The sequence below is a fragment of the Lygodium microphyllum genome, chromosome 21 (genome assembly GCF_053477565.2).
Source record: "Lygodium microphyllum isolate KBCC chromosome 21, Lygodium_microphyllum_v1.1.10, whole genome shotgun sequence".
Taxonomy (NCBI): domain Eukaryota; kingdom Viridiplantae; phylum Streptophyta; class Polypodiopsida; order Schizaeales; family Lygodiaceae; genus Lygodium; species Lygodium microphyllum.
In genome coordinates, this window is record NC_141155.1 from 114,709,371 (window position 1) to 114,737,146 (window position 27,776).

The 27,776-nt window shown below is 44.1% G+C and overlaps 1 protein-coding gene and 1 pseudogene across 1 annotated transcript; both read right to left on the reverse strand.

Moving 5' to 3' along the window:
- Nucleotides 1–1,932: 1,932 nt before the first annotated feature.
- CAS (calcium sensing receptor) lies at nucleotides 1,933–27,702 on the reverse strand. The gene is made up of 6 exons (XM_087661611.1): nucleotides 27,172–27,702; nucleotides 26,798–27,043; nucleotides 26,065–26,269; nucleotides 25,802–25,943; nucleotides 25,530–25,661; nucleotides 1,933–2,396 (listed from the first exon to the last, which is right to left on the reverse strand). The coding sequence occupies exons 1-6, from the start codon at nucleotides 27,595–27,597 to the stop codon at nucleotides 2,123–2,125; spliced, it is 1,425 nt and encodes a 474-aa protein (XP_087517737.1). The 5' UTR covers nucleotides 27,598–27,702; the 3' UTR covers nucleotides 1,933–2,122.
- On the reverse strand, nucleotides 13,186–14,938 carry LOC148018459 (MFS-type transporter clz9-like; annotated as a pseudogene).
- Nucleotides 27,703–27,776: the final 74 nt, after the last annotated feature.

The window sequence follows — 27,776 nt, forward strand, 5'->3', positions numbered from 1 at the left end:
TGGACCATATAATCTAATAAAGATTTGGGATTACACTACTACTCTATTGTTCCACATGCCTAGATAGCCCAATTTGACAAAAGGAGCAATTTGTTAAAACAAGGGCAAAAAACAAATTGATACTAATGCCTTTATACCACCTTCTCTACTTGCCTTCTCGTATGCTTTGTAGGGAGAAAATGCTTGCAAATGAGAGCTGTATTGATTGGCATGAATGTTACATATTTTTCATGATTTGCATGCTTCACAATATGTGTCTACCATATGATAGTGAGGATGATGAAGTATAGGAAGGCACTCAACTGATCTCAATGATCCTCTAGTTGAGAAACTCCTTGTACACTTTCCAAATGTAAGGTGGACATGCATCTTTCTCCCCAATAGCATGTGGAAAGACTATGCATGTCCCTTGGGCAATATGTAATTGTCCACGATTCTTATCATGTGGACTATGTAATTGTTCATCATTCTTATTGTACTTGAGTCTCAACAGCTTTATGTTGCATGTTGTTGTTACTTTCCTTGATAATTGACCTTCAGCTTAATAGTGGAATTAATTTTGATACCCACGTTGAATGAATTCAAAATGAGTGCTTCAATACTCATGCATTTTACATTTCTTGGGTGATGATACAAAATGGATTCCAATCCTTTCAACTTACACAACATAACATTGACTATCTTTTAGCTTTTTTGTTTCTTAGGTAGTGATACAACATTGCATGACACATTAAAATCGATTAGAACCATATACGCATCAACATTCACATGCTCCCATTCATGTCCTCAAAAACTATGCTTCATTGCCTTTTCCCCCCCTTAAAACAATTCCATGCTTTGGGAACAAATATGTCTACACATGGATGCTCTGTAATAATGCATGCTTTGCAAACATGAACCACTGGCAAAGATTTACAATTCCTAGCAACATTTCTGATAGTGCAGAATTCATCATCTTGCATACATTTTCCTCAACAACATACTACATGAGCGCTCGATATTAGAAAGTAGAAACAAATAAAAAGTCAAGTTTCTATTTGTAGTATGGTGCAATGGGCCCTTCTCATTAAAAGAAGAAGCTTTCTTTCTAAGGGTTAGCAACTTAGTGTTCTAAGGTACTTTGCGTTAGAGATAGAAATACTCATTTCCATCATTAGATAAACAATCCAAAGACAAATAGTTGAAGCACATGGGTCATCTTATGTAACATTTATCATGAATGCTATGTTTCCACACGGTGTATGACTGACAATTTTCTACAAGATGTGAATGATAGGGGGACAATAACAAATGTAATTGGGTTTGGGGTTACTGATTTGTCACGCATCATCTGTGTGTGTGTGTGTGTGTGTGTGTGTGTGTGTGTGTGTGTGTGTGTGTGTGTGCGCACACGTGTGCATGCACGTGCGGCGTGCGTGCGTGCGTGCGTGTGTGTGCGTGTGCGTGTGCGTGTGCGTGTGCGTGTGCGGTAATCTCATTTGTTTCCTACCATCATTATCAAGGGAAAAAATATTGGTAGACTTGAGTTATTTCAACAAGTAAACTACCTAAAGCTTTGTGTAATAGTCTCATTTGCTCTTGCACTTTGCACATCATTTCAAATGTGATAATGCCAAATCGAGTAATTATGGATAATACTTGTATTGACCTACACACTATAGCTTTCATGTAGTTTGAAGGCTTGTGCAAATACACTTTGTTGCCAATGAAGGTAAGATTCATAATTACTGTGAAAGCATCTTGTGCTTTAGACAATATATATATATTCAACATGCTATGCTAGGATAGTGATAAACATAAGCAAGCAAGCAAAATCAAACTACCTTGATATCTTTTGAACTAGGGAAAAAAGATCAAAAAGGTAATAATCGTGCATGCTAAAAAACTGAAAAACAACAAGGGAAAGCTCTTGTACGCACTAGTGTGGCCTGATTCACTACATGATGAATCAAATTAAATTAGAAAACTTGAAGGAACAAGAGAGGAAGAAGAAGAGAGTTTCTACAAAATTCATGGTGAGAGTGAGTTTTCAAGTTTCCAAATTACCTCAAAAAATTTGCAACCATTTTGTTGATGTGTCAGCAGAAAAGTAACTAAGAATAATGTTGTTGGAATGGATTCCTCAATCCCCACCTGGGAGTAGCCTATTGAATTTGGGTGTGATGTCTACTACATCTGAAGAAGAAGAAGACACGGTCTTGAAGAGTTTCTTGGTTCCGACGGGAATGATGCGAGAGGGTGAGAGAACCTCAGCTATCCCTGAGGCAAAGGAATCGGTCCCAAGGCGACTTTGTGTCCATCCTGTGGCTCCATCAAAGCCATCCTTCGCCACCCACGCCCGCTTCAAACCCAGACTCGACAAGGTCTTTGCCACCATCTTTGCCACGTCTCCATAACTGTTGGTTAATATCATAATAAGCACATGTTCTCAAAATAACCTCTCTCTCCCTCTCTCTCTCTCTCTCTCTCTCTCTCTCTCTCTCTCTCTCAATGGAGTAGACTAAAAGAAATGAGTGGCCATCAAGGTGTGCACCTATAAAATCTCAATGGAGCAGACTAAAAGAAATGAGTGGCCATCAAGGTGTGCACCTATAAAATTGATCCATCTAAGCAGTCTACCATACTCCTCTCTTTTTCATTTAAACTAACAAAGTGTGCCCCCCCCCTAAAGTGCACATCAAGGTGCACGTAAAAATTAATGCACATGAGTAGTCCCTGCAAGCACGCACATAGAGAGAGAGTATGATAGATAAAAGAGTGCAATCATTTTTTATGTTCAAATTCTATATGAAATATTGATTTTTATACCTAAAATAGAACGTACTGGAACTTTCAAGGCATAACAAAATTCCAACCAATATTTGAGAATTTCAACTAGTGCAAATACACTAAAATACCATATCTTGTTAGCATTAAAACGCAGCTCAAAAAAGAAATTTGGAAATCGGCAACTGGCTTTTCACATTGAAGAATAGTTCAAACACCAAATAAACAAGGTACCAAGCTAAGCTTTATTTTTAAACCACTTGATATGGATAATAGTGCCACAAAGAGCCATTTTCAAGGGGAAACCTAAGAACTTCTTCATAAAAGACCTTGAAGGCTTTCTCCTTACTAGGAAAGGCTCTAAGAAAAGCCAAAATATCACTATGAAAGAGTAGTCACTTACCCATCAAGGCAAAAAACTAAGGGGTCCTCCCAAAAAGTTTATCATTCTTGAATTTCCAAATCCCACAAATGATTGTTGCTAGAGACGTCCCATATATAACTTCATGGTCGTTTCAACCTTCTAGGCCTTCTCTCCAAAAATCACAAGCTTACAATCTAAACCTTCATCAAAGCCCGCTTCGCCTATCCATTTTTTAAGCTTCCTCTATACGTTATGGACTACATGACACTCCTAACATGTATCTTACAAACTCCACTTCTCTTTGATATAATAGGCACATTGCGAGGTTCCCATGACTTTAGGGAGCCTTTCTCCGGTCAACACTTTTTCATGATTACCCACCACAAAAGAAAATTAAGCTTTTAGGATGGAGTAGACTTTCAAACTCTCCTTGCTCTCCTAGCCCAAGTTCCAATTCTAGACCTAGGATGCCAAGCTCTCAAGAATGCACCTACACACTGAAAATGCTCCTGCGATCTCACACTAAAATCCTTATGTCCAAGAAATCTCAAAGTAAACCTCTAGTAGATTAGATACTAATTGCTTCTCAATTTAACTAATGGAAGAAGTGTTATCGATGGAGAACCACATTGTCACCTATTAACCATTGGAAAGGGGAAGGTCATTGATAATTTCTTTCTAAATAGGAAGATCAATTGTGTGCAGGAGCAAATTGATGATCAAGGCAAAGAGGAGAAGGGAAAGTGAACGCCCCTATTTAATTGGTTGCCTTAGATCAAAAGGACTAAGAGATGGAGCCATTGATGTTTATTACAACACAAGTGTTACTAAAAAGGGAGGCAATTATGTTGATGAAGACATGCCCAAATTTCATGAGCGCCATTAAGGAACTTACTATTACTATCAATATTTGTTATCTAGAAACAAACCAATTAGGCTTAAGTTTGCTAAGTATATGCCTATTGAAGAGAATCAACTTCTCCATAATTCAGGTTGAAGAGGACCTTCACATTTTCCACGTCAAGGAAGATATGGCTCATGTAGTCCCATAAATTCTTCCACTTGAGTATCCTCTATGATGACATACTGTGAATCAAGATTGGCTTTTCATCTACAGTCTCAGGAGAGGGTCAAAGGCAAATTTACTCGTCCATGTGATCTACATAAGAGAGGAATCACCCCTCCTTTCTTGGGGCCCCTTCCAAGAGCCTCCAAGATAATCTAATGCCATGCCATGGCAATCCTCTATGCCACATCTCATCATTGTATTCTAATCTTTTGACCTGAATCCAAGAGCCTCCAAGATAATCTATTGCCATGCCATGGCAATCCTCTATGCCACATCTCATCATTGTATTCTAATCTTTTAACCTAAAAAGATTATATCCATGTAAAACATGTTCCCTAGATCAATAACTTTCATCTTGACCTAGGATAGCCATCCTCTTAGTAGAATCGTCACGAGGTGGATAACTGCCATTCTTTTGAAGAGATTGAAGATCACAACTTTAGCCCTACATGCCAATTGGGAACACCCAATCCTCCATCTATCTTTAGAGAAGTGAGGGATAAAGCATGGTTAATAGAGAAGATTCCATTGAGAATAGCTCCTCAAATTTTCTTTCACAGACAAAAGCATATTGGTGAGGATGAATGAGTGTCCCCAAAAAAAACTTTATCATTGTGTCTAGGGCTTTAGCCATTATTTTATGACCTACAATAAGCATAGTTGGGACTACTTTGTAGGAGATCATGCTAAAGCTCCAGTACTAAAGGAAAAGGCCACACCTAAATAGGCAAAGGTATTTAAGGAATGGAACTAGACTACTCAAAAAGTTACATATTAGCTTTCCATCATTATTTTAAATTATATGATTGGGCATATGTAAGATGCAGATAGTCGTACATAAGCAAGGAATATGGTCCAACTAGTTGGTACAAATATTAGAGCTAAAAAGTTGGAATTGAAGTTTGAGCTAAATAATGTCAAGCATGGCAATTTATTTATTAATGATTATGCATTGAATATTAAGAGCATTGTTGAAGCTCTTAGATCTATTAGAGTGCATATTGATGATGATGATATAGTGTCTACATGTTTGAATGGCTTGGGTAAGCTTCTCATGATAACCTTCTAAAATCAGGGTTGCATCACCAACCAAAGATGATAGGTTTTTGGTGAAGGCTCTAGCAACATCATCATCATCTCTCAATAATCCCCCTCCTCATCTTCAATCATTAAGATAGTCTCTCGATCTTGGTTAACCTACAAGGACTTGATAACATAGAATTGTGCATGTCTCCCATTACGCCAAAAACCCTTTAGCTATACCTACAAAGCTTCAATTTTATATTTTCCAAATTGTCAAGGAAATGCTCCACTCCTTTGAGTAGCAAATGCAGATGCTCATCAATAGAAGAAATAGCAAGAGCAAGCATAAAACATTCTCTAAACTATAGGTTGAAGTAAAGCAACGCTCCCCTACTTCAAGATTGTTTCTTCCCATAGTTCTAAGCAGCTTTAGTGATTTCTAAAACATAGTTCATCTCGTTAGAGATGGGGTTACAATCTAATTATCTCACACTCAGTGGAGGGTCACAAAGCATTTGGTGATAGCTCTCCTTGGAAAAAGAGATATGAAACCTAAAGAGAGGTAGGCCATTATGATTAGAGTTACCTCCTAAAAGCCATAGGTACAAAGTATTGTCATATGTTCAAGACTATCAACCCAAAAAGTGGTCTCCATTGTACATTAGGAAGGATCCACCAAGCCCCGTTATTAAGATAGATTTTGTCTAGCCTAACAACTTTCCAAGCATTGTCTACATGCTTATTATGCCATGTAATTTGTGCCAATTCTCCCTTTCTTGCATAATTGTAGATCCTTCCTTATGAGAATAGCCTTGATCTAGCAAAGTCACATTCCAATCACCCACAAGGACAATGTTGACGTTTTAGAAGTCTGCTTCACAATATCTCTAGATCTTTTGGGGAATCTGGACCATAAACTAAAACTATAATTAATTAATGTGCCCATGTATTAATCATGATTGTAATGGTACTCCCATCACCTTTTACCAGCTATACATTTGGGCACATGTGTTCCTTCACTAGAAGCATTAAGGCCCTCCTTCCGCGTGTGCACTAGCCAAATAGCAAGCTTCAAGCTTTGATCACATTAAGCTTAACTACTTAAAGAGCAACTACATCAAGTTTCCTTGTCTGAACTATGTGTCTTCATGCACTTCTTCTAGCTTCTCCATCAAGCCCTCCTAACATTCCAACTAACTAGTGTGAGTTTGATCGTGAGTGTTTTATTTATAAATTTTAATCTTTTCTTCCTGACCATCATCTTCATTTAGAAAAGCAAGTAAATCTCCATTGATAAGTGGCTTATGAGAAAGCTTTCTAAACAATATCTTCTTCTTCTTTTCCCCTTGTGGCAAATTTAGGGCGAATGTTTTCTTTGTTGAGGTTATCTTGCTTTGCTAACCCTAAGCTTGCAAGCTTTGCCTTTGCTTTGATTTTGTGCATTGACAAGTCGTTCTTTGGGCTTAGGTGCATGATATTTTCTCTCACCATTAAATAAGGTATGTTGAATCCCATATTGAGGTTTCTCCTCTTTGTTTCCTTCTTCAACCTATTTAGCCTCCCTTTGAGTGTCCATCTATGGACAATCTCATGCAAAGTGGCCTCCTTTGAATGTGAAGCAAGTATTAGTGAAGGTAAAAAGTTTGACATCCACTAGGAGTTAGATCCCATTTGGGTCAAAGAGCTCCACCATATCTCAAATCCGTTCTCTTTTGTCCCATAGCACATAAATCTTCTTTTTGGCTCTAACAAGGCCATTGGGGCCTCCGATAAAAGAAATATAAAACGGTTTTCCTAAGGCCTCTTAAAGGATTCCCCATCCATTTCCATAAGAAGTCTTGAAAAGATAGCCCAAATCGAGCACTTTTCGGATTGCAATACTTATCCAACGTCGAAATTAGTATGCTATGTCATAGAACATACCAATTTCCCCTTAAAGCCAACATAAGAGCCATGAACAACATATTTTTCATCTTGGATAAAGGAGACAAATGTATATTGCATAACAGAGGTCTTCATACCATATATGGCCCAAAGCCACCAAGAAAATTCCTTGGCTGGAGGTTTTTCCCTGAAGTACATGAAGAGACTACAATGAGCATACTCAACATAACTTTGAAAGACATGATAGAGAGAAGGCAACCCATACCCAATCCACGCTCTAAGCACAATCTTACCATTGCTAGCTACAACTTTCTTCTTTTGAGTGAAGGCCTTTTGGTAAACACATAGAGATTTTTCCAACTCATGTGGATCATTAGAAGAGAACACCATAGTAGCATTGTCAAGTTCCATGTCCTTGTCATTCTTTGCTTCACTAAAGCTCTCTTGCACATCAATGCCATGAACACCATCATGGCCTCTCTCCCCCTTCCCCTCCACATATATGCATGAAATCATGGTGCCACATGTTAGGGTCGAGTTCATGGGGTTTAATACCCCTTGTATGGTAATCAAACACCAATTAGAACAAGTTGTGCAAGACATCTCCACTCTTCCACTAGTTCCAACTCTCACGGCATCAAGCTAAACTTAGGATCCTCTACTTAGGTGCCACTATGAAGAGGACTTATGGAATACTCCAATAGAAATGAGTACAAATCACACCAAAAGACTATTACATACAAGTGAACAACCTAGTGATGCAACCAAAACTTGAACCCACAACCTTGCAGTATGGTCGCAACCCCTAACTACTAAGACCTTACTATTAGAAAATTAGGTCTAATTCTTCATCTTGAACCTTTAGCATTATCTCACAACCCCTAACTACTATGACATTACTATTAGAAAATTAGGTCTAATTCTTCATATCGAACCTTTGGCATTATCTCATCTAAAGACTAATGCTCAATACTAAACCAATTTAATTGTGAAAATGAGGCTATCACCTCTAGGACATGAACCCTAATTCCTTCTACTTAAACTTCAACATCAATTCATCTAATGTGTACTACTCAACACAAAAGCTTAAACCATTGGCAATTGTGAACATTGCATAATATTTTTTTAAGTTCTATTAGGCAACAAATGTGGCTTTGCCCACACACATAGCCCATTTAACTAGATTTATGTGAGTAGAGAGAGAGAGAGAGAGAGAGAGAGAGAGTGTGTGTGTGTGTGTGTGTGTGTGTGTGTGAGTGCGCGCGCGCGTGCACTTACGTGCACCCTCTTTATCTCTCGCCAAGTGGGGCAGAGAAAGACTAAAGGGCAAATGCTATGATTAAATTAATGGCTAGCCTCCTTGAAACATTAGCAAGGCATTTGATATGTAACATGAGTTTACAAAAACAAGGTGCACCAAAAAGAGGATCATCAACATAAGTTGAGAAGGGTGTATATGCACAATGTCCAAGTAGCCCTTTTCAAAAGCCAATGAGCCTCTAGTTGTAATAAGTCAGATGGACCAACATCTTTTGTAGTAGGTTGAGAATTTTGTTAACAAAAAAAATGGATTTATAGGTCTTATGTCCCCATAGAGGTATTTATTATTGCATGTCAATTTGTGAACTTGTTCATTATGCTTCAAACAACCATGTTGTGTGTTGTATAGGCTATTTTTAGTACAGTTTCAAAAAGTTTCGATTTTGTTGAATGCGATAATTAGTGATGCTTGTTTCCAATTTGTGAATCTAAAATCTAAGTAGGGTAATAATGTCTCTTTGCATCTTGATACTTGTTGGTATTTCAAATGTTTTCAAGTCCTTATATGATGGAGATACCTATAAAATTTGTGGCTTACTCGCTCCAATGTGTAGTTCATGTCAAGCACTAGGAAAAATCATTGATTTGAACAAAAAAAAAAAGCAAAGACATGTTGCCTTGTTAGAACAACACACATGTACACTTAATGTGCACACACACACACACACATATTCATGGACTCAACATACCATCAATAGAATAAGCAATAACACTCGAGAAACTTTTCCTACCATCAAAAAGAAACATTATGCTCAATGTGCAGTAAATGTAAGATGTCTAGGATTATGTGAGATAAAGTACATTAAAGCTTAAAGCAATGAATATCGACTACAGTCAACATTATTGATAAATAGATAAATATGGATGTATCAAAAAAACATGTAGCTAAAAGTGGGTCAATATAGAATTATATGAGGATTTATGGGGGACCAACATCACATCATTCGGGATGAGTGTGTCCAAGAGGTTGGACTAGGAGATCTCAAAAAGCTAAACATGAAGGATAATAAGGTGAGTACAATTAGGGCTACTCCTTGCCATATCAATAAGGAGGCTAACATCTAATATGAGATGTTTTAGTAAAGGGCTCAAAAATCATAAAAGTGGCTTTACATTACAAGATTAGAATCTTCTTATATAGTAATAAAAGCTTTTAAGAAGGTTGCCATGTGGCAATTGTATAGGAATCCCTGAACCTCGAGGGAGCTATAACACATGGCACCCTCAATACCCCTTTTTTTGAAAATTTAACTTCATCAAATTTCTTCTAGAAAATTTTACTTCATCAAATTTCTTCTTTCTACCTATTTCTCAAAGTCTTGAATTGTAGGTAAAACCATAGGATATTCTTGGCAAGAACACAATGCATACACACTCTACCTCTACACATGCGATGTGTGCGTGTGCATGTGCACGTGCGTGCGTGCGTGCGTGCGTGCGTGCGTGCGTGCGTGCGTGCGTGCGTGCGTGCGTGCGTGTGTGTGTGTGTGTGTGTGTGTGTGTGTGTGTGTGTGCTTGCATTTATAGCCCACCCACATGGAGGCTAGACCTCACCATGGTACTTTTGACATGTCATTAGAATATTCCTAACCATTAGGTAACCAAATTTATTCCTAAAAACCATGGCGAAATTTTGTGTCAGAGACCCTTACTATAGTTTGACCTCCATGTATCCAACAATGTTTGGTGTCCCCTCACAAAAAGGCATTCTATTAACTATGTTTTGTTGCTTACATATGCACAAGTCATCCTCCCACATTTGCTTTTTGAGATCACTATGGTAAGCTCTTCGAAAGCTCATGTAAGGGCGGGTGTGATGGTGGATGGTGCCGTCCGGTGGCAGGGTGTGTGTGCTGGTGAGTGTGTGGTGAGGGTGGGGGGGGGGGGGGGTGTGTGTGTGTGTGTGTGTGTGTGTGTGTGTGTGTGTGTGTGTGTGTGTGTGTACTGGTAGGTAGGTTGGGTACGTGAATGGTGCGTGTGTGTCGTAGGTAGCCTGTGTGTGTGATGTTTGGGTGCTGGTGGTGGTTGGTCGCGTGTGTGTGTGTGTGTATGTTGTGTGTGTGTGTGTGTGTGTGTGTGTGGGTACGTGTGGGTAGGTGGTGGTTGATGTTTTCAGAGTTAGACTAGCATTATGATGTGCATGTAAGATTTTAATTTGGTATGGATAATGGACACTTACCTTTTTGCTTGACTCTCTCAAACTACATGTGCACAAACTCTCTTTGTTGATTTACTTACTATGGTTCATCCTCTCTCTTGTACCATGGTTGATCAGGAAGTTCATGTGTGAGCCTTATGAGTGATGGTAGCCAGCATGCTCGGCCAAGTGTGATGGTCGGTAGGAAGATGCAAACAATCCTATAGATCCGTGTCTCTTCCAAGAACACGATTATCTTTGAACAACGCATGGAGACATGCACATTCTCTCTCTTGCATTCCTCCTACAAGCTCCAATAGGCCAAGTATACCTCTCTCTCTCTCTCTCTCTCTCTCTCTCTCTCTCTCTCTCTCTCTCTCTCTCTCTCTCTCTCTCTCTCTCTCTCTCTCTCTCTCTCTCTCTCTCTCTCTCTCTCTCGCCCCCTGCTACACTGTGCCATTGGAAAGCCCCCACATACAAACGCCCTTGATTCCTCCACTTTACATGTAGTGCTGACAAAACTGTCGACTCACACTTGAGTGGCATCAATGTTGGAAGAAGGTGCCGCAAAGGAATGTCCGATGCGCAGTTTTTTTAGGAGAAGCAATTTTGATGACTTGCATGCAAGGAATCGAGAGGGGAGCTCTGAGGTGCCATCTTCAAGTGACACTACGAAAAGCTTAGCTTGGTAATGTCAAGGGTGTTGCAATGGGGCTCAACACTAATAGCATGGGCAATGTCACATGCATGGAGGTTTGAGACCATTTGCAATGAGAATCGTCTTGCAATAGGTATGGAGAATTGTGCCTTGAGCAGCAAGTCATGGCGCCTTGTTGACATATTGCTCTTCACGATTGGCAATATGAGGCTTCCCCCAATTTGCACATTGCTCCCCACATTGCTTTCTTCATGTTGTTCTCATTGTTTTAACCTTTGCTTGCCTGTGTTTGCCAATCTTTGAGCAAGCCCAATGGATTCAAACGAGCATCTCTCTGACAAAGTAGGTAATTTTGTGTTCTTTTTTGCCGTCCAGACAAGCAAAGGTGTTCCATTTAATGCTTTGATAACATTACTTAATATAGCAATCAATTCTGGGGATTAAATTGACTTAGTGAAGAAGTAAGCTTTCAACTTACCAAGCTCTAATAGAGAATTGGATGGGCATACGGAAATCTAATGTTAGTCATGGCAAGCTAATTACATTGAAAATGAAGAAAAAGCCCTGCTTGGAGGGGCTTAATCGTTTTTTATAAGATTCACAAACTTGCTTTGACAAGTTCAATTATTTGCCTTTCCCTGTGGGGTTTATGGTTAAGATTGTGGGTACGTGGATCCATCCTTTGGTTGATGCTGTTGAAAGGACAACATTGGAATTTCTATTTGTAGTTGATGACTAGGTCGACCCTTCAAGATGAAACATTCATTAATCATTACTTTATAAGACATATTTTAAGATTATGCATTGTAATTGGGGTGCACATATTATGCATTGTAATTATTGTGGACATATTTTGGGATCATTATGTGTACAACAGATTTACTTCAAGTTGGTGGTTAAGATCTCCAACTCTGTTTACTTTCTGTTGATCCTAATCAATTCAAAAAAGAAGTGTGACTTTGGAACAAGCCTAACCAGACCACTATGAAGGGGTGAAGGTGGTTTGTATGGGTGTTTTATTAGCATTGTTTGCCAATAATGGTTCATGTGAGATGACTCAATATGTGCCAGATGTCACACATAGTCATGGCTCTTCGTCCAAAATTGATCATCTGTACATCTATTTTGGTTTGTCATACCCTATTTGATGTCTTTGTTGTGATTTATGCTCAAGCCTTTTAACAATGAATTGGGTCATTGGGAATTGAAAGTAATTACGTGATAATCAAGGGGGATTTTTGTGTCAAACATGCCCATCTATTCCTACATTATAATGTTCACAGCTTGGTGTGCTGCAAGTGTGAAAATGTTCTGCAAACTTGAAGTGCCTTATATTCTATACTTTAGCATGTGGTGAATTCATTAAAGTATGAAGTATATGAAGTATGAAGCAATTAAGCAAATGGTGGACCACGTGATCCAACTGTTGCATCTAATACAAATGTGGAAGAAACAAATAACAAGTAAGACATGAGTCTGTACATGCTACCTCTTTATCATGTGGCCCTTTAATTTGGAAAGATGAGGTGTTGTATTAGCACTGATTGGATAGTAGATACAAAATGGGGGAGTTTTTGGGAGCTAGTGTAATATAAGATAGGATAGTCAATCCAGAAAGAGGGAAGAAGCTTCATGGATGCTACCTGTAGCAATGCTACACTTGCTATCTAGGAAGCCACATTGCATCAATTGTTAGCTCTTCGGTGGCGCATTGTTTTTGAGCTTCTCTAGGCACACTCTTCGAGCCATCTGATACTGAGGACCATCAATATGTAGCTACAAAGGGTCATCATCTAAACCTCCTGCAATGCCCCAACTACCAATTCTTCTACTTCCCATGCTCTTCTTACGAGTTTTGCCTCTCGTTGTGCCTCTCTTTGTCGTTTCCGTACCTCAGTTTGCTGCTACTACCAAGTTCTCTTTCTTCTTGCGCTCTCTCTCTCGAGTCTTTTCTTCTCCTTGGCCTTGGCAATATCTTCCTTTTTAGCAGTCTTTGCCTTCAAGCTCTCAATGTAATGATCTAATGTTAGAATAAGGCTATTGGTATAGTTCGCAAAATGCCTCCCTCGGCGCACGACTAACTAAAACCTATATTAGAGGCAATCGCAATATTTCTGGAATCCTTGTGGCATCATCTAAAGGACTTGGATCTCCTGGTTGTGTAGACTCATCTTCATTAGGCAACACTTCATTAGCCCCCAACCATGTCAATGCCTCTATATGGCTTGACCTTCTACATGCTCTTCCATTGGGGTGTTGGGAACTTGTGATGCAAGTTCCTCTGGCATCCCTTCTTCACTTAAAATAACATTCATGTGTTGGGAGGGCATCCCATTGAATTGTAGAGCTCTTGGAGTAAGAGGCCATATCCCAGTGGCCCTAAAACTAGCTATGATATTGCTTTCATTCCATGAAAGTTAGAAAGCCTTGGCTGCTATTGAAGCTAGGCCAACCTCAGATGCTTGAACACTTTGTGTCCTATGCTACCAAACTGCCCTTTCTTTACGAAAATGAGTCTTCAATGATTTGAACATAGTCATATCTAATGGTTGAAGCTTATGAGAAGTGTGGGCTCGCAACGAGATGATGTCAATACCCCATGAAGTAGCCTTCTCAACAACTGAAATAGAAACATGGCTGCCATTGCCATCAAGAATCAGCAAGTGCCTTTTTGCAAAGCCCATAGACTCATCAATACAATTGTGGAAATGATCCAACTATGCATGGAACAACTCCCCAATCATCCATACTTTCCTTTGCATGGCCATGACAGCTTCCTCTTCACATTCTTGGATATAATTACCACCAACCCTTTGTCCTTTGAAGATGTAGTATCCATGAATGGCATTACCAACAGCATTAACACAACATAAAATTGTCATCCATCCCATTCCCTAGAGTCTATGGTCATTCCATACATAGCTCTCATTCCTTCGCGTGCAAGTACCCTCATGCCTTTATCTCTAGAGCCTTGGAAGCCCGTCTCATATGCATTCCAAATGTTGCTTAGGGGGTAGTTGTGTAGATCATATAGTGTCTTCAAGTTATCATGGAAGGTCATTACAATTTCTAGCCGAAAACTAATGGCCCAAGATTGCTCCAAGGGCTCACTTACACAAAACACCAAATCCGGATGTCACTTGCGAAAGTGATCCCACTAGCTCTTCTCAAGGATGCCTGGACTGAATAATGTATGTCTAATTGACATATTTCAACAACTTTGAGCCTCACATCGAGGACGAAAACACCATGGCCTGAATCACATTTTTTGAAGCACCAATCAAGAAGAGCTCCCTCTTCTTCTACAGTTAACCTTGTAGTTTGCCCCTTTGCCTTCTTATTAGTCCTCCTCGCTTGCCAATTTAGGATTGCTAAGGCACATCCCACATCTAGAGCAACTTCCTAAGAGAAACCCTATCATGATCTCAGCAATTGCCCGAGCCATGTCTTCAATAGTCCATTGCTTGACCACTTTCTTTCTCCGTACCTCTATTGGTCGATCAATGGGGACTGATTGAGGAAGTGTTGATGAGAGGGGTTTTTGCTGAGCTCCTTTGGAGTGAGATTTCCTACATTGGACTTGTGGAGAAGAGGCTTGGCATCATTAGGTGGGATTGAACCTCCCCTTTAGGCGCCTACTACTTCGAATAATAGACTTTGTCATCTGCAAGAAATATACTAACACAAGACACATGACCTGTTGCATTCCAGCATGGAAAATATATCCATCACTACAAACCAACCTTATTAGAATATGTACCTTGTAAGGCAGAGAGTGACAATTACATCACATCCTTTAAAAGAGATGAATAATCCTTCACAGAGAATTTCTTCTTGGGTGGATGTGTCTTATTGTCTATAAACAAAGATTGCCTCTTAGAGGGAGAGATGCTTGCAGCTGGTGTGGAGGATGCTGAAGGGAGTGCACAAGGGGGAATTTTGTTGGTTGACTCAGCCTGGTCGTTAGCCTGAGGGTAGTATGGTGAGGATTTGCGATGGATGATGAGGAATGTGGATAGGAGATGGGCTATCACTTCGTTGATGAAGTGCGTTCCTTGGTCGCTGACCAATTCGATGGGGCACCCAAAACGCGAGATCACTTGTTCCCATAAAAACTTGGCAGTTGTCCTAGCGTCATTTTTCCGCGTGGCTCTCGCCTCCGCCCATTTGGTGAGGTAGTCCGTGGCTACCACTATATATCTAGCCTGTGAATATTGTGCCGCAGGGCTGATGGGTACTATGAAGTCAATATCCCACTTTTCGAAAGGTTGGCGAGCAACGACCGGGGTTAACTCCATCTGATCTTTACGGATTGGGACCCTCATCCGTTGGCAAGCATCGCAGTGTTTGACAAATGGTGAGGCATCCCGGAAGAGGGTGGGCCACCATAGTTGGGACTGCAACACCTTCCGTGCTGTCGTATCCCCGCTAAAGTGTCCTCCTGCAATGCCGTTGTGCGCCTCTGAGAGCACATCGTGCATCTCATGCTCACATACGCATCTACATAGCAAACCGTCTTGCCCCAGCCTATAGAGCTGGCCTGCAATCAACTGATAAGGCTGGATTTTCAGGATTAATCACCTAAGTCGTGCCCGTTCCATTGGTCGTTCGGGCAGCCCATGCTCGAGTATTTGGACTATGTCGTCTGCCCAATATGGTGTCAGGTCGGCTCTGAATAGGTCTTTTTCGCTGGACATGCGGAATAAGTGGATGTCTGGTAATTCGTCCACTATGCCTTGTCCAGCAGCTTCTCCTGTGGGTATTCGGGACAGATGGTCAGCCATGTAGTGTTGTTTTCCCTTCCGTACTACCACTGAGAAGTCGAACTCTAGGAGTAGGAGAAGCCATCGTGCTATACGTCCTGTAGCGCAAGGTTTGTTGACTAGGTAGAGCAGAGCTTGATGATCGACAAAGAAGGTGAAGGGGGTGGCAAGCAAGTAATGCTGGAACTTCTTCACGGCGAACACCATAGCTAATCCCTCCCTTTTTGTTGTCGAATAGTTCATCTCTGTTTCTGTGAGCTGCCTACTTGCAAAACTCACTGGGTAATCTAAGTTATGCTCACCCGGTTGGCACAGCACCGCCCCCACGGCGAACTTAGAAGCGTCGATGTGTACGTGGAACGGCATGGTCCAATCTGGGGGTCGTAGGATAGGCGCTGTCGTTAGGGCTTTTTTCAGTTCCTCGTAGGCTCGCTAGCAGGCTTCGGTCCACTCGAAGGCAATTAGCAGCTTGTACAATGGCCTAGCGATCAGCGCGTAGTTTAGTACAAACCGCCGGTAGTATCCTGTGTGCCCTAAGAAGCATTGAACCCCTCTATAATTACTTGGGGGTGGGAGGTCCACGATAACCTTGACCTTTGAGAAATCCGTGGCAATGCCGTTCTTGGACACCACGTGTCCTAGGATGCAACCGTGCTTTACCCAAAATTGATATTTCAGGGGGTTGAGAGAGAGACGATATAAACGGCACTGTTCAAAGACCACGCAGAGTTTTTCGAGATGCTGGTTCCAAGCCGAATGGACACACAGGTCATCGACGAAGACCTCCAACTCCTTGCGAAGCATATCCTTGAATATGGTGCACATGAGGCATTGAAAGGTGGCGGGGGCATTGGTTAGCCCGAATGGCATGACTACATAGGCAAAGACGCCCCACTCAGTGGCGAAGGCGGTCTTGTGCCTATCTGCAGGGTGCACTTGCACCTGGTTGTATCCCGAGAAGCCATCCAGGAAACTGTAGACTTCCTCACCTGCCACCCTCTCAAGCATGTGCTCAGTGTATGGTAAGGGGTAGTTGTCTCTCTTTGTCGCTGCGTTTACTTTCTTATAATTGACGCACACTCAAATCTTGCCGTTTTTCTTCATCACAATGACTATGGGTGATACCCAGTCCGTGTGCTCAATTTCGTAAATAAACCCGGCTCGCATTAACTTGTCAATTTCCTCCTTGACAGCATGGGCGTGCTTGGGATTCATGGGGTATGGTCGCTGCTTGACCGGCATTGCATCCGTCATCATGGGTATGTTGTGAGTCACCACACTCGGGTCCACCCCTCGTAGCTCGTCTAGGGACCAAGCAAACACGTCTCGGTACTCCTGCAAAAGAGTGATGAGGTTGGATTCTTCCTCCGTGGTCAGGTCCTCGGCAATGAACACCGGTCGGGGTGTTTCTCGTTCCAGGGCTAGGTTTATCTCCTTGACCTTGGCTGGCCCTTCGATGGGTTCGTGGATTTGCCCTTGGCGTTTGACACTTAGCAAAACCACCACCCTGTCCCCTTTTTTGAATTTCGAAAAGCGCTTAGGGAGGTCTCGCAGCTTTCGTTGTTCTTTCGCTCGCACGTCGTTGGAGCGCTCTATTTTATTCTGTCGTAGTCATCGGCGCCTCAGGTGGATGGGCAAATCTCCCCTGGTGCGTCTGGCCGTGGGTGGCCTAGGGATTTCCATGTCATCCTCCGAAGTAACTTCAGATTCAGAGTCGAATTCCTCATTTTCACTAGGGGAGGTGGTCTCTCCTGGCGGCCGCAGTTCGGAGGGCGACTCGATTCTAAGCAGGGCCGTCGCTTTTGGTTGGGTTAGGCCGGCCTGCTTAAAATCCACAGCCCCCATTAGTTCCAACCACGCACGATCGCATTTCGCACACATGACCCCTTGGTCCATCCAAAGGGCCGGCCTCGGCTGTGGTTTTACATCCGCTTGGATTTGTTCAATCTCTCGCCCTTCGGTATCATATTCTACCGTGTCCATCTCACCCTCACTTTCTTCATCGAAGGGTTGGCAATCTTCGTATTCGTCGCCAGAATCCGCCTCGCTAGACTGCGCATCGTTCTCCAAGGCCTGTTCTGCCTCATTTTGTTGGTCGGGGACCAGTGCCCAGTTGTATCTGAGATTTAGTTCGTGCACTCTGGTCCACTTCCATTCGGATTGTTCCAAGAGGTCTTGGAGCGGCTTGAGATTGGCGGCTACGTTGCGCTCTAGTCGGTTCGTTAGGTGTCCCAGTATCCCTTGAAGTTCTCTCCTATTGGTTGGTACCTGGAAGGCAACAGGTTTAGGTCCGTCATGGAGGCTTGCTACCATCATGTAGACAGGTGTGGGCTGTGTTTCTCCTGGCTTGCCAACTGTTTTGACAGCCTGCTCGTACGCTTCCTAATCTGAGAATGGCAAATCAAGCGTAGCGAGAACGTGCATCCAATCCCGCTCGTCCTCCAGGCAAGGGATATACTTCGTCAAGGACCTGCGGGGTTCCTTGTTCTGGTCGGTTCCTTTGAGTAGAGTGGAGATGGTATCTAGGTCGACTCTCTATTCTCACGGCGTCAGCTCGGTTGCCTAAGAAGATCAGGTTGTTACCCCAGTCTTCGATAACTCTGGCATTGCGCATCCAAGGTCGACCCAATAAGATGTCATAGTCTACTCCCTTCATGACGATGAAGTCGACAGAGAACTGGATTCTTGCAATCTTCACTGGCCAATTCTTCAAGACCCCGAATGGTCTTACTCGCATGCCATTTGCTAGTGTGACGTTAAATCGGGCAGTTTCGACGGGCGGGTTTCTCCACTTCTGTAGCACTGCATAGTTGAGCACACTAACTCCTGCACCTGTGTCCACGATCCCCCTTCTCGTTGTGTCCCCTAGGGCTAGGACTGGCAGGACTGCGTGCATTTCTGAGCCCTCCCAGAAGGCGTTGATGTGCAAGGACTTAGGGCTTGAGTGTAGCGTCAAACTCGGCAAGTGCGTTTTCGCATCCTGGTCTTGAGCATTTCCTGGCATTTGCTCGTGCGGGTTGTCGATCCACCGCTTAAGATCCTGCCACAGGGTCGAGTGCTGCCTGAACAGCTCTCCCAGCGCAACCGTTACAGGGGTGGTCACTAGTGTGGTTAGGAGATTGCTAAACCCCTGTCCTGCTCTGTGTTCAGACTGTCCAGGCCAATGGCCAGAGCTGTCATGTGGTTCTGTTACGTCTAGGCCTGGCCTTGTCCTTGTCGGTACTGCTTGTGGCATAGCCGCCTCGGCAGACTTAGGGTGGGGTAGCGATGATGATGCACTCATGTTGGAGAGGTCCTCAATCTCATCCTCCGTGATGGGCTCGACGTCCTTGAGGTGCTGTTGAGCCTCCCTCACCCATTCCTTTACCTTTTCTATGGCTTCCAATTGCCACCTGGGGTGTGGGTATTCCCCCACCTTAGCGCTCTCCGTTTGCGCAGTTCTAGGGGCTGAAGTTTCTGCCTTTGCGTCTGAGACTTTCTTGACGTGGGGCAAGGTCGTGATGCTGTCTGTTTTTAGTGCGACCTTAGCCTCTGAACTCTTCTTTTTCCGCCTACGGCTTTTCTTTCCTACAAAGACAGCGTCGAGGTTGCTAGGTCCTGGCAGAGAGACGCCGGCCTGCTTCGTTTGTGCTCGGGTCATCACTCGTAGAGGGATAGGTGTGGCCTCCCCATCGGGGTTTTCAACACCAAACAGTCCCAGCGGGACGGACGGCAAATTAGCCATCCCAGAAGGCGGCTTCCGCTTTGGGCAATCTATAAAAAGATGAGTGATTCCGCACTCTGCACACCTTTGGTCGGCTTTGTCCCTATTTTGCTGCTCTCTTTCTGGGCATCTTGACGAGACGTGGCCGGGATGTCCACGTGTCCAACAAGTGATTGGATCCGGTGGCTACCCTCCCATGCCTCTACCCCGTCCTCGTCTTAGTGCCATCACCGGTACTGGTCGATAATCCATGAGGATTGCATTGCCCTCGTCGTCATGCGAGACGTACGGGTATATGTAGGTTTCTTCGTCACTGGGCTCCTCTACGTAATGCACAGGAGCATCGCTCGGTGGGTGGGTCACATAGGGACTAGGCGGCCTAGGAATACCGGTAGGGTTTATGTCCAGCCTAGGGACCGCTGGCTTCGTGCCGTTAGGTGCTGGTAGGGCAAGAGGAGCTCCCCTTCCGTAGAATAGCTGTGGCCTGTTAGCCGAGTAGAGTTGGCCGTAGGGTTGCGCGTACGGCAGTCTTCGTGGTAGTCTGCAGTGTGCGGCATCATGGCCGAACCTTCCGCAATTGGTGCAGGGTCTCGACCTAGGGTCCTGACATTCTGCTGGCATGTGGTTTCCTCCGCAGTACACGCACTAGGTATGCTGACGCGTAGGTCGCCTTAACATGTCCTGTATTTTGGCCAGTTCTGTCTTGACCTCGGCCAAGCCATGGTCTGCCTCGACGGACTTTCCCCTATCGTGGGATGACGTGTTGGATCGCTCGTTAGAGGTTGGCGTTCGTTCTAAACTCTATGGGTTGACTTCTTTCGGGTTTGAGCTCTTGGAGCTCCACTCCCTCAGCTAGTCATCGACCCTAATGGCCTCCTCGAAAACTCTAGCCACCACGTCCCTTTGCAAGCTCGAGTTGCCCGCTAGTGCTTTGTACAGTTCTTCATCCCGAATCCCGCTGATGAACACGGTTGACACTGCCCTGTCGGTCGGTCTTTCGCCCTAGGGGATTCTCTTAAGGAGACTTCTAACGTGGGTGACGTAGTCGTGGATGCCCTCCTCCTTCTACTTGACGTTCATTAGACGCACTGGCAGGTTGTCAGAGTATCCGGGTTCGGCAAATCTCTTAACGAAGAGATCCTTGAGGTTATTGAAGTTGGCTCGTTCTACATTATCTAGACTTGTATACCACGTCCTACCCTTATCTCTTAAGCAAAGTCCGAATGCTTGCGAACGCTAGGTCTGGTCGTTGAGGCCATTGGCTTCGCAGACCTGCTCGAACTGCTCGACAAAGCTGTACAGGTCGTCCGGTGGTTGGTACTTGTCGAGTTGCTTGGCGACAATAGGTATTTTGGCCTGGCTCTTTGAGCCCTGGGTTACCCCTAGTCCTGTAAGTAGCGAGGTTGCTAGTGCAACGGCATTTTGTTCCGCCGCGGTGTTATCAAACAACCGTTTCATGAGGAGCTCGCCCAGCGTCAGGTCTCCCTCGAGTGCTCTCTCCTGGTCTGTTCGGTTTCGGCCAGCCAAGTTCAGCACTCGCTGCACCTCATGCAGCTCCATGCTTTGCCTTAGGCTCCTGGCTTGTTGGTCCCTATTATAGTATGATATGCCCTGCAACACCTTGCGGGCTAGCCTCCTCTCCTCCTCTAAGTCTGCAATAATTGCCTCCGCTGTCCTGCCATGGTGTTCGTACCGGGCGTGCGCATCGTAACTGCTCACCATTTGCTGTATGGCTTTCGGAAACGTGCTAACATCTAGCTCCCCCGCAAACCGATGATCTGGAACTCCCTCTGTCATGGTGAAATCCTCATGCCTGGTTGTCAGTCAAATCCTTGTCGTTGTTGCTCCTTGCTTGATCCTGCCCTGCGCTCTGTGCGTCTGTCACGCTTGGGTTTTCTCCTAGTGGTTTTGGCGATTTATCTGAGTGAGTTCTTTTTAATTTTTGAATGCAGTGCTCAACTTAGGGCCACTCGTAATTGTGTTATCCTTGTGCACTCGTGCTCAAACAAGCTTTCGACTTTCCTAAGTGATCTTCAAGTGCGAAAATTTGATCAAAGTGCTGTGAGTGCTTTCCCTGTGTCTTGCCCACTCTTGTTCGTTTTGGGCCTAACAGGCCTTACTACTCTATTTCTGGCCGCCTCATGGGTCACAGTGCCCCATGCTACTTCCTGTTGCGCACGTGGGGGGTGGACCACTGGGGAAGTGCCCTAGTGTGCTCCTAGATGGGTTAGGTTTTGTTCTGGGTTGACTCTGGGAATCGGACGTCCGATTTACCAGTGGTCCGATTGTGGGGATTGGACCAGGTATGTCCGGGCGAAGTGGGGGTCTTAGGGTCCGCGTGTCCGATTCTCAAGAATCGGTCGGGCAAGTGTGCGAGGCATCGGTCCGATTCTAGGAGGTCCGATCAGACATGGTCCGACTGGTGACGTGTATTACTCCGTCCAATTGGACCGGGTGGGTCCGAGTCGGGGCGTCCGAGTGGTCCGAGTGGTTGAGTCGGACGAGTTGGTCCGAGCGTCCGATTTTAACAAAAGGGACTGGTCGGTCCGAGTGCCACGTGGCATGTCCGATCGGACCAGTTAGTCCGAGTTAGTGATTGAACGGAAGGTCCGATCGGACGATTGTCCGTGTGTCCGATTCTGGGAATCGAACACTGGGCCGGCCTTCCGATTCCGCCGGTGTGATGGGTCGCGCACACCGATTTGCTCGATTTTCACTAGGTGTATTGTCCTATTGGTCATGCGATTACCCCGCGACAGAGTTGGAGTGGGGCAGACGAGATTGATTACCTGAAGTCGCCAAATGCAATGTCCTCCTAGCTCCAGTCGATCGGACAGCTGCCCAGCTCGCTCACTCTCTCACTCTCTGTCTCTTTCGCTCTCTATTGGTTGGAAATGGGGTCCTCCTGCCCCCCCCCCCAGAGTTTTATAATCTGCTAGTTCTGCCCTACACCCTCCAGGTTCCTTCCCTGGTGTTCCCGTGATTTCTCCCTTGTTTCACAGCAGCATCCCTCTGCCTCTTCGTGTGTGATTTCCTACTGCTAATCTATCCTAAACACATCCTGAATCGAAAACAAAACATTGAACCAATTTCTCCCTGTTTTCCAGTCATTAATAACCAGATTGTTCAAAAACACTTACCTGTTCTGAAGATCAAAAACACCAAACTTCCTACATATCTCCAGCTCCGTTTCAGGGTGAATGCCCTACTTCGGTGCTCGATATGGGGCGCGCGAGTGCTCGAGCTTGAATCCGTGGTCCCGGCAACGGAACCAAAATGTGGGAGCTTTCGCTCAACCGCCAAGACCCACGGACCGCTTATTGTTCAAGCGTTCCAAGCGAGCTCTCATGGCTATCTCTCACCTAGCCGACGCGCCGTCGATCCTACGAATGTAGTGAACTTACCTTGATGCTTGATCGAGTGCCCTCCTCTTTCTCACACTTTGGTAGCTCCACGATTCTTGATGCTAGCTCAAGCATCCTCAAGCCTCCTCCTTCACCAAGCCTCATCTTCCATAGCCGCGCACGCAAGAGAAGAGAAGAAAGGAGAAGAGGAGAAGGGGGGAGGAGATGGTGGAGAGCTTCACCCTCTTGATTCCTCACTCTCTCACGTGCTCACTCCCTCACACTCACACTCCCTCTCTCAAGAGCACACACAAGCAAGAGGAAGGAGAGAAGAAGAGAGGAAGAAGAAGACTAGTTTTGCCACACCAAAGAATGAGCTCTTCATTCACTTTTCAACTTTATATACAAAACCCTACTTCCCTTTTGGGCGGTCATTTCCTTTTTCCCTTTTTTACATGGCCGGTCATAGTCCAGGCAATTTTTTCCATTGTTCTTTTCTCTTCCTTGCTTTCTTTTCACTACCCTTCTATCTTTACAAATAGCACGGGTGAGAGCCTGGCACTCTTTTACAAGATTTTAGAGTGCGCTTTTTATGCACCTTTCCCTTTTTATGGTTGCCTTGGTCTTTAACGGTTGTCCTTGCGCTTTTGGGCTTTTCTCCTTCTTTTCCTTCCGTCGGGCTACCTTCTTTTCGCCTTTGCCCTACGTCTTCTCTACCTTCTTTCGCTCTTGTCGTGTTGGGGTTAACAATAACATTGTAGTACATGAGAAATAAAAGCAAGCAAATGCGAGCATTGAGTTTATCCCAATGTGTTTGAACCTTTTCCAACTCTACTTTCACACACTGAAAGAGAGTCTAGAATCGTCTCGTGAAAATACAACCTCCTAGGGCTAAGATTCGCTTGTCCTATTCTTTCTCCACCCGCCGGAGGCAATGAAAATGTAAAATATGCACTTGAAGACCAAATTACATGATAAATAATATTAAGAGTTATGCATGTATATGGCCCTTTATCCACTCGATGAAAAGAACATGCTGATAGATGTTCGTTGTGGCACTGCCATAGAGTCAACAATTTACTTTGCTTCATAAAAAAAGCAAGTGAGACAAATGTGTATTCACATTATTGGATTTTGGTGTAAAGGTACCTCCTTTTATGAACCACCATAACCTTTTTGGAGTTTTTTTAATTTAAAAAAACATGATGAATAATATTATGAAAGTCATGCAACAATTTAATTAGATTTATAAAAAAAAGCTAAATTGAGATGGATGTGCATTCACATTTTTGGATTTTGGTGTACATGAGCCTCTTTTCAATGGACCACCATGTTTGTGATGCCATATAGTGAAGACTTGCTTATTGGTATTAGAACTTCATACTCCATGAGTAAGGCTTCAAATGTTTGTGATGCCATATAGTGAAGACTTGCTTATTGGTATTAGAACTTCATACTCCATGAGTAAGGCTTCAAAGCTACAACTTGATACTAAGTACATGGGGCATCGTATTCTTCTATTGAGATAATTGATGTAAAGCTTTGGGAACTCTCACAATTGGTTGGTTTGTGCCTTGTCAACTCATGTGTGAGTCTACGCATGTAGAGGCTAGCACATTAATTGAGATATTTAGGTATTTTTATTTGTGTCACTTTATGGTAACATTGGGCATTTATTATTATTCGACCAACATTAAATGCTAGCCAACCTGATCATTTTGAGAACATATTTTTGTCTTATTTATGCAAGCTCTTCCTCCTCAATCAATTAGTCACTCATCATCACTTGTGGATCTTCTGTTGGGGAGAGAGGAGCCAATGCCACTAACATTAACTACCCCTTATGAGCCACCAAAACACGACACTTTTGTATAGACCTTCTTGCCATATGAAACATGCCTTAGAATATGGAATGACCTAACTATGAATGACACCAATGTGAAGCACCGACATAAAACTAGTGCAAAGCAACGTGAGAATCTAAACACAGAGTGCCTCATTCAAAGTAAGGTCAAAGTCATGATCAATCATTTGTACATAGGTAAAAATCATACTCAATCGAGAAGAACTTTATGATCCTGTTCATTTTGTCCAAGTTGAATATTTCATTCTACTATGCCACTACCCCGTCTTCCTTGGCTCTCTTTGCCTTTGCCTTGTCAAAATTTTTACTTGAATTTGTCTCATTTTGGTCTTACCAAGTGTTTGAACAAAAATCTAGCATCAACGTTAAATACTTATGCCTCTATGCAAGAGAAGCATAAAAATAAGGTAGTCCCAGCTTGCTATGACCACCTCAATCCATCAAGTTCTTTTAACCACCAATCCTCAAGTACTTAATCCACTGCCAAAGGAATAACATATACTACCACAACAATAGGTTGCAAGGTGTCACTTGCTGATCCTACTCATATGCATTGCACATGTTTTGGTCGGTTAAAAAGCGCAATCATCTAACACTTATTTCTACTTTTGTTGAGAAGGCGAAGAAGACTTACGAGTCAAGGATGATAACATTGGAACCTTTGCCGATTCTCTTGAGATAAGAAATCTTGAGCGCTGCGACGTCTGCCTCTACTTTCCTTGGGTTTCTGAGTTGCCCTCTCAACTTTCCCGAAAGTTCTTCGAGGCTGACGAAAACAAGAGTAATCCAGCACAAAATAACCAAGATACAAACAAACAAGAGAACACACATCGTTCTCACTCGTAATACTGTGAGCTTGAGGCATCTGGGTAGTAATGCGCGCATGGATGGATCAGAATGACTTACGGGATGGCTATGTATTTATTCTTTGCGTTTCGTGGTAGGCTCGGGATTCCGGACTTGGCCTTCTCCTTGTCTGTTCTCACGTCAATCAGGGTATAATCTGCCTGGCTAAGATAATCCAGCACTTGAGCCGCTGCCAGATCACCTGCAGATCAGCAAAGCGAGGCACGAACCCAAAAACCCAAGATAATCGGTGAATGCGAGATGCAACTCGAAAATCTAAATTTACGGAAGTTAGCCAACCTTAGAGGAGGAGGAGGATAGACCTTGGTAGCCTCGCGCGGCATACGCAACAGAGGACAGGATGGAGGGCGTGGCCAAATACAGTAGAAGCAAAGCGCCTGCTCCCCCAGCGATGAGGAGGGGATCGGCTGAGACAAGCGACTCGAACGTACTCGTCGCCACAGGCTTGGCACCCTCGATGACCTTGCTTGTCTGCTCCGCCGCCTCTCCAGCCACCACCGCAGCCGTCTGTGGTGAGTGCAAAAACGTTGGGTCACACAACCGGCACCATGGAAAGGCCGGTGCTATTTCTCCCAAACTTGGTGGAAGAGAGTTTGAAATTAGGCGGGATGTAGTGGGAAAAGACGATAGAAATTAGACATAGTTCATGTCGTTATCTCACAGAGGGAAATGGTTCAATTCAACTCAACTCAATTCCATATGTATGCAACCAACATGAATAGCCTACTATACAGCTTGTAAGTTAGCATTGCCCGTATGCGGAGAGTTCTTTGTTGTTGGTGTAATGTTTGATGTGCACTAGTGCAGCGCAAAGGAATTGATTTACATTACATCTATCTAGTTAACTAACGTTCGATGGATGTTATACGTGAGGCACTAGTTTTTTGGGTTCATTGCTTTCCTCTCTTGCCTAGCTATCCTCGCCATGCCTAGTTTTCACTGCTCACCCACAACAGAGACCAACGGGAATAGCTACACCACGGAGGCGCTTGTAGAGCAACCGATGCAAACCTAGGATTGACAAACCGGGAGTACCTTGGCAGCGTCCACCACTGGCTGCGTGTCAAGCCCGGCATTCTTCAAGGCCTTTTCTGCTTGTGTTGCAACATCGGATGCGATTGGGGCTGCGACCTGGACTGCTGCATCGGTGGCCTTCTGAACATAGGGCGCTGCTGCATCAACGGCAGGCTTGACAGTCGTGAAGAACTGCTCGATGAATTCCTTGGAGGTGCCATAGGCACTGCCTACTGCCCCTGTTACCGTCTGAATCACGTCTTGGACCTTAACAGAGAAGACCAGTTCTTAATTAGAACACCAACGACGTATAAGACAAATTTTGCTACTGTTTCTTTTCGGCTTCCTGATAGAATCTTGAGGGGCGTCGGATCAATTGATGAATCACAACCAACCTTGAGAAGGGCATTCGTGATGTCCTCCGCAGTGGCTGCTTGGGCAGGCTCCGAGGCTGAAGCGGCGGCCAAGCACACCAAAGCAGCCGAATTAGAGACACCAGAGAGGCGGCGGCGGCTGCTTGTACATGTTGCTTCATCGTTGTCGACGCATTGCGTAGCAGCAGCAGCAGCGGTGGTCAGGGAATTACTAGAGGGGCATCTAGTTACACAAGACGTCCTGCAACAATTTATACTGGAGGAGAGCAGAGATCGGTGTGGCCTTGGCTGTACGAGGACACTAGGTACCAATAACTTCTCCTTCTTCTGATCAGCAAACAAGCGGATCAAAGACGGGGAGGATAAAGGAGAAGAAGCAGCAGCATCAACAGAAGAAGAAGAAGAAAGAGGAGATGAGCAGGCATCGCGTACAAGGGGCAACGCCATTCTCTCTCTCTCTCTCTCTCGTGACGGATGGATGAATTGGCTCCGAAAGGAATACCTACGTCTGCAAGCGTATTCTGAACCACATATCCATTTGCCTCCGAATTCTTTTGGTTCTGGTAGCACCCCAACGTTCTCCCTCGGATTTGGGAGGGCCAAGGACAAGATAGCCCTCCAAACTC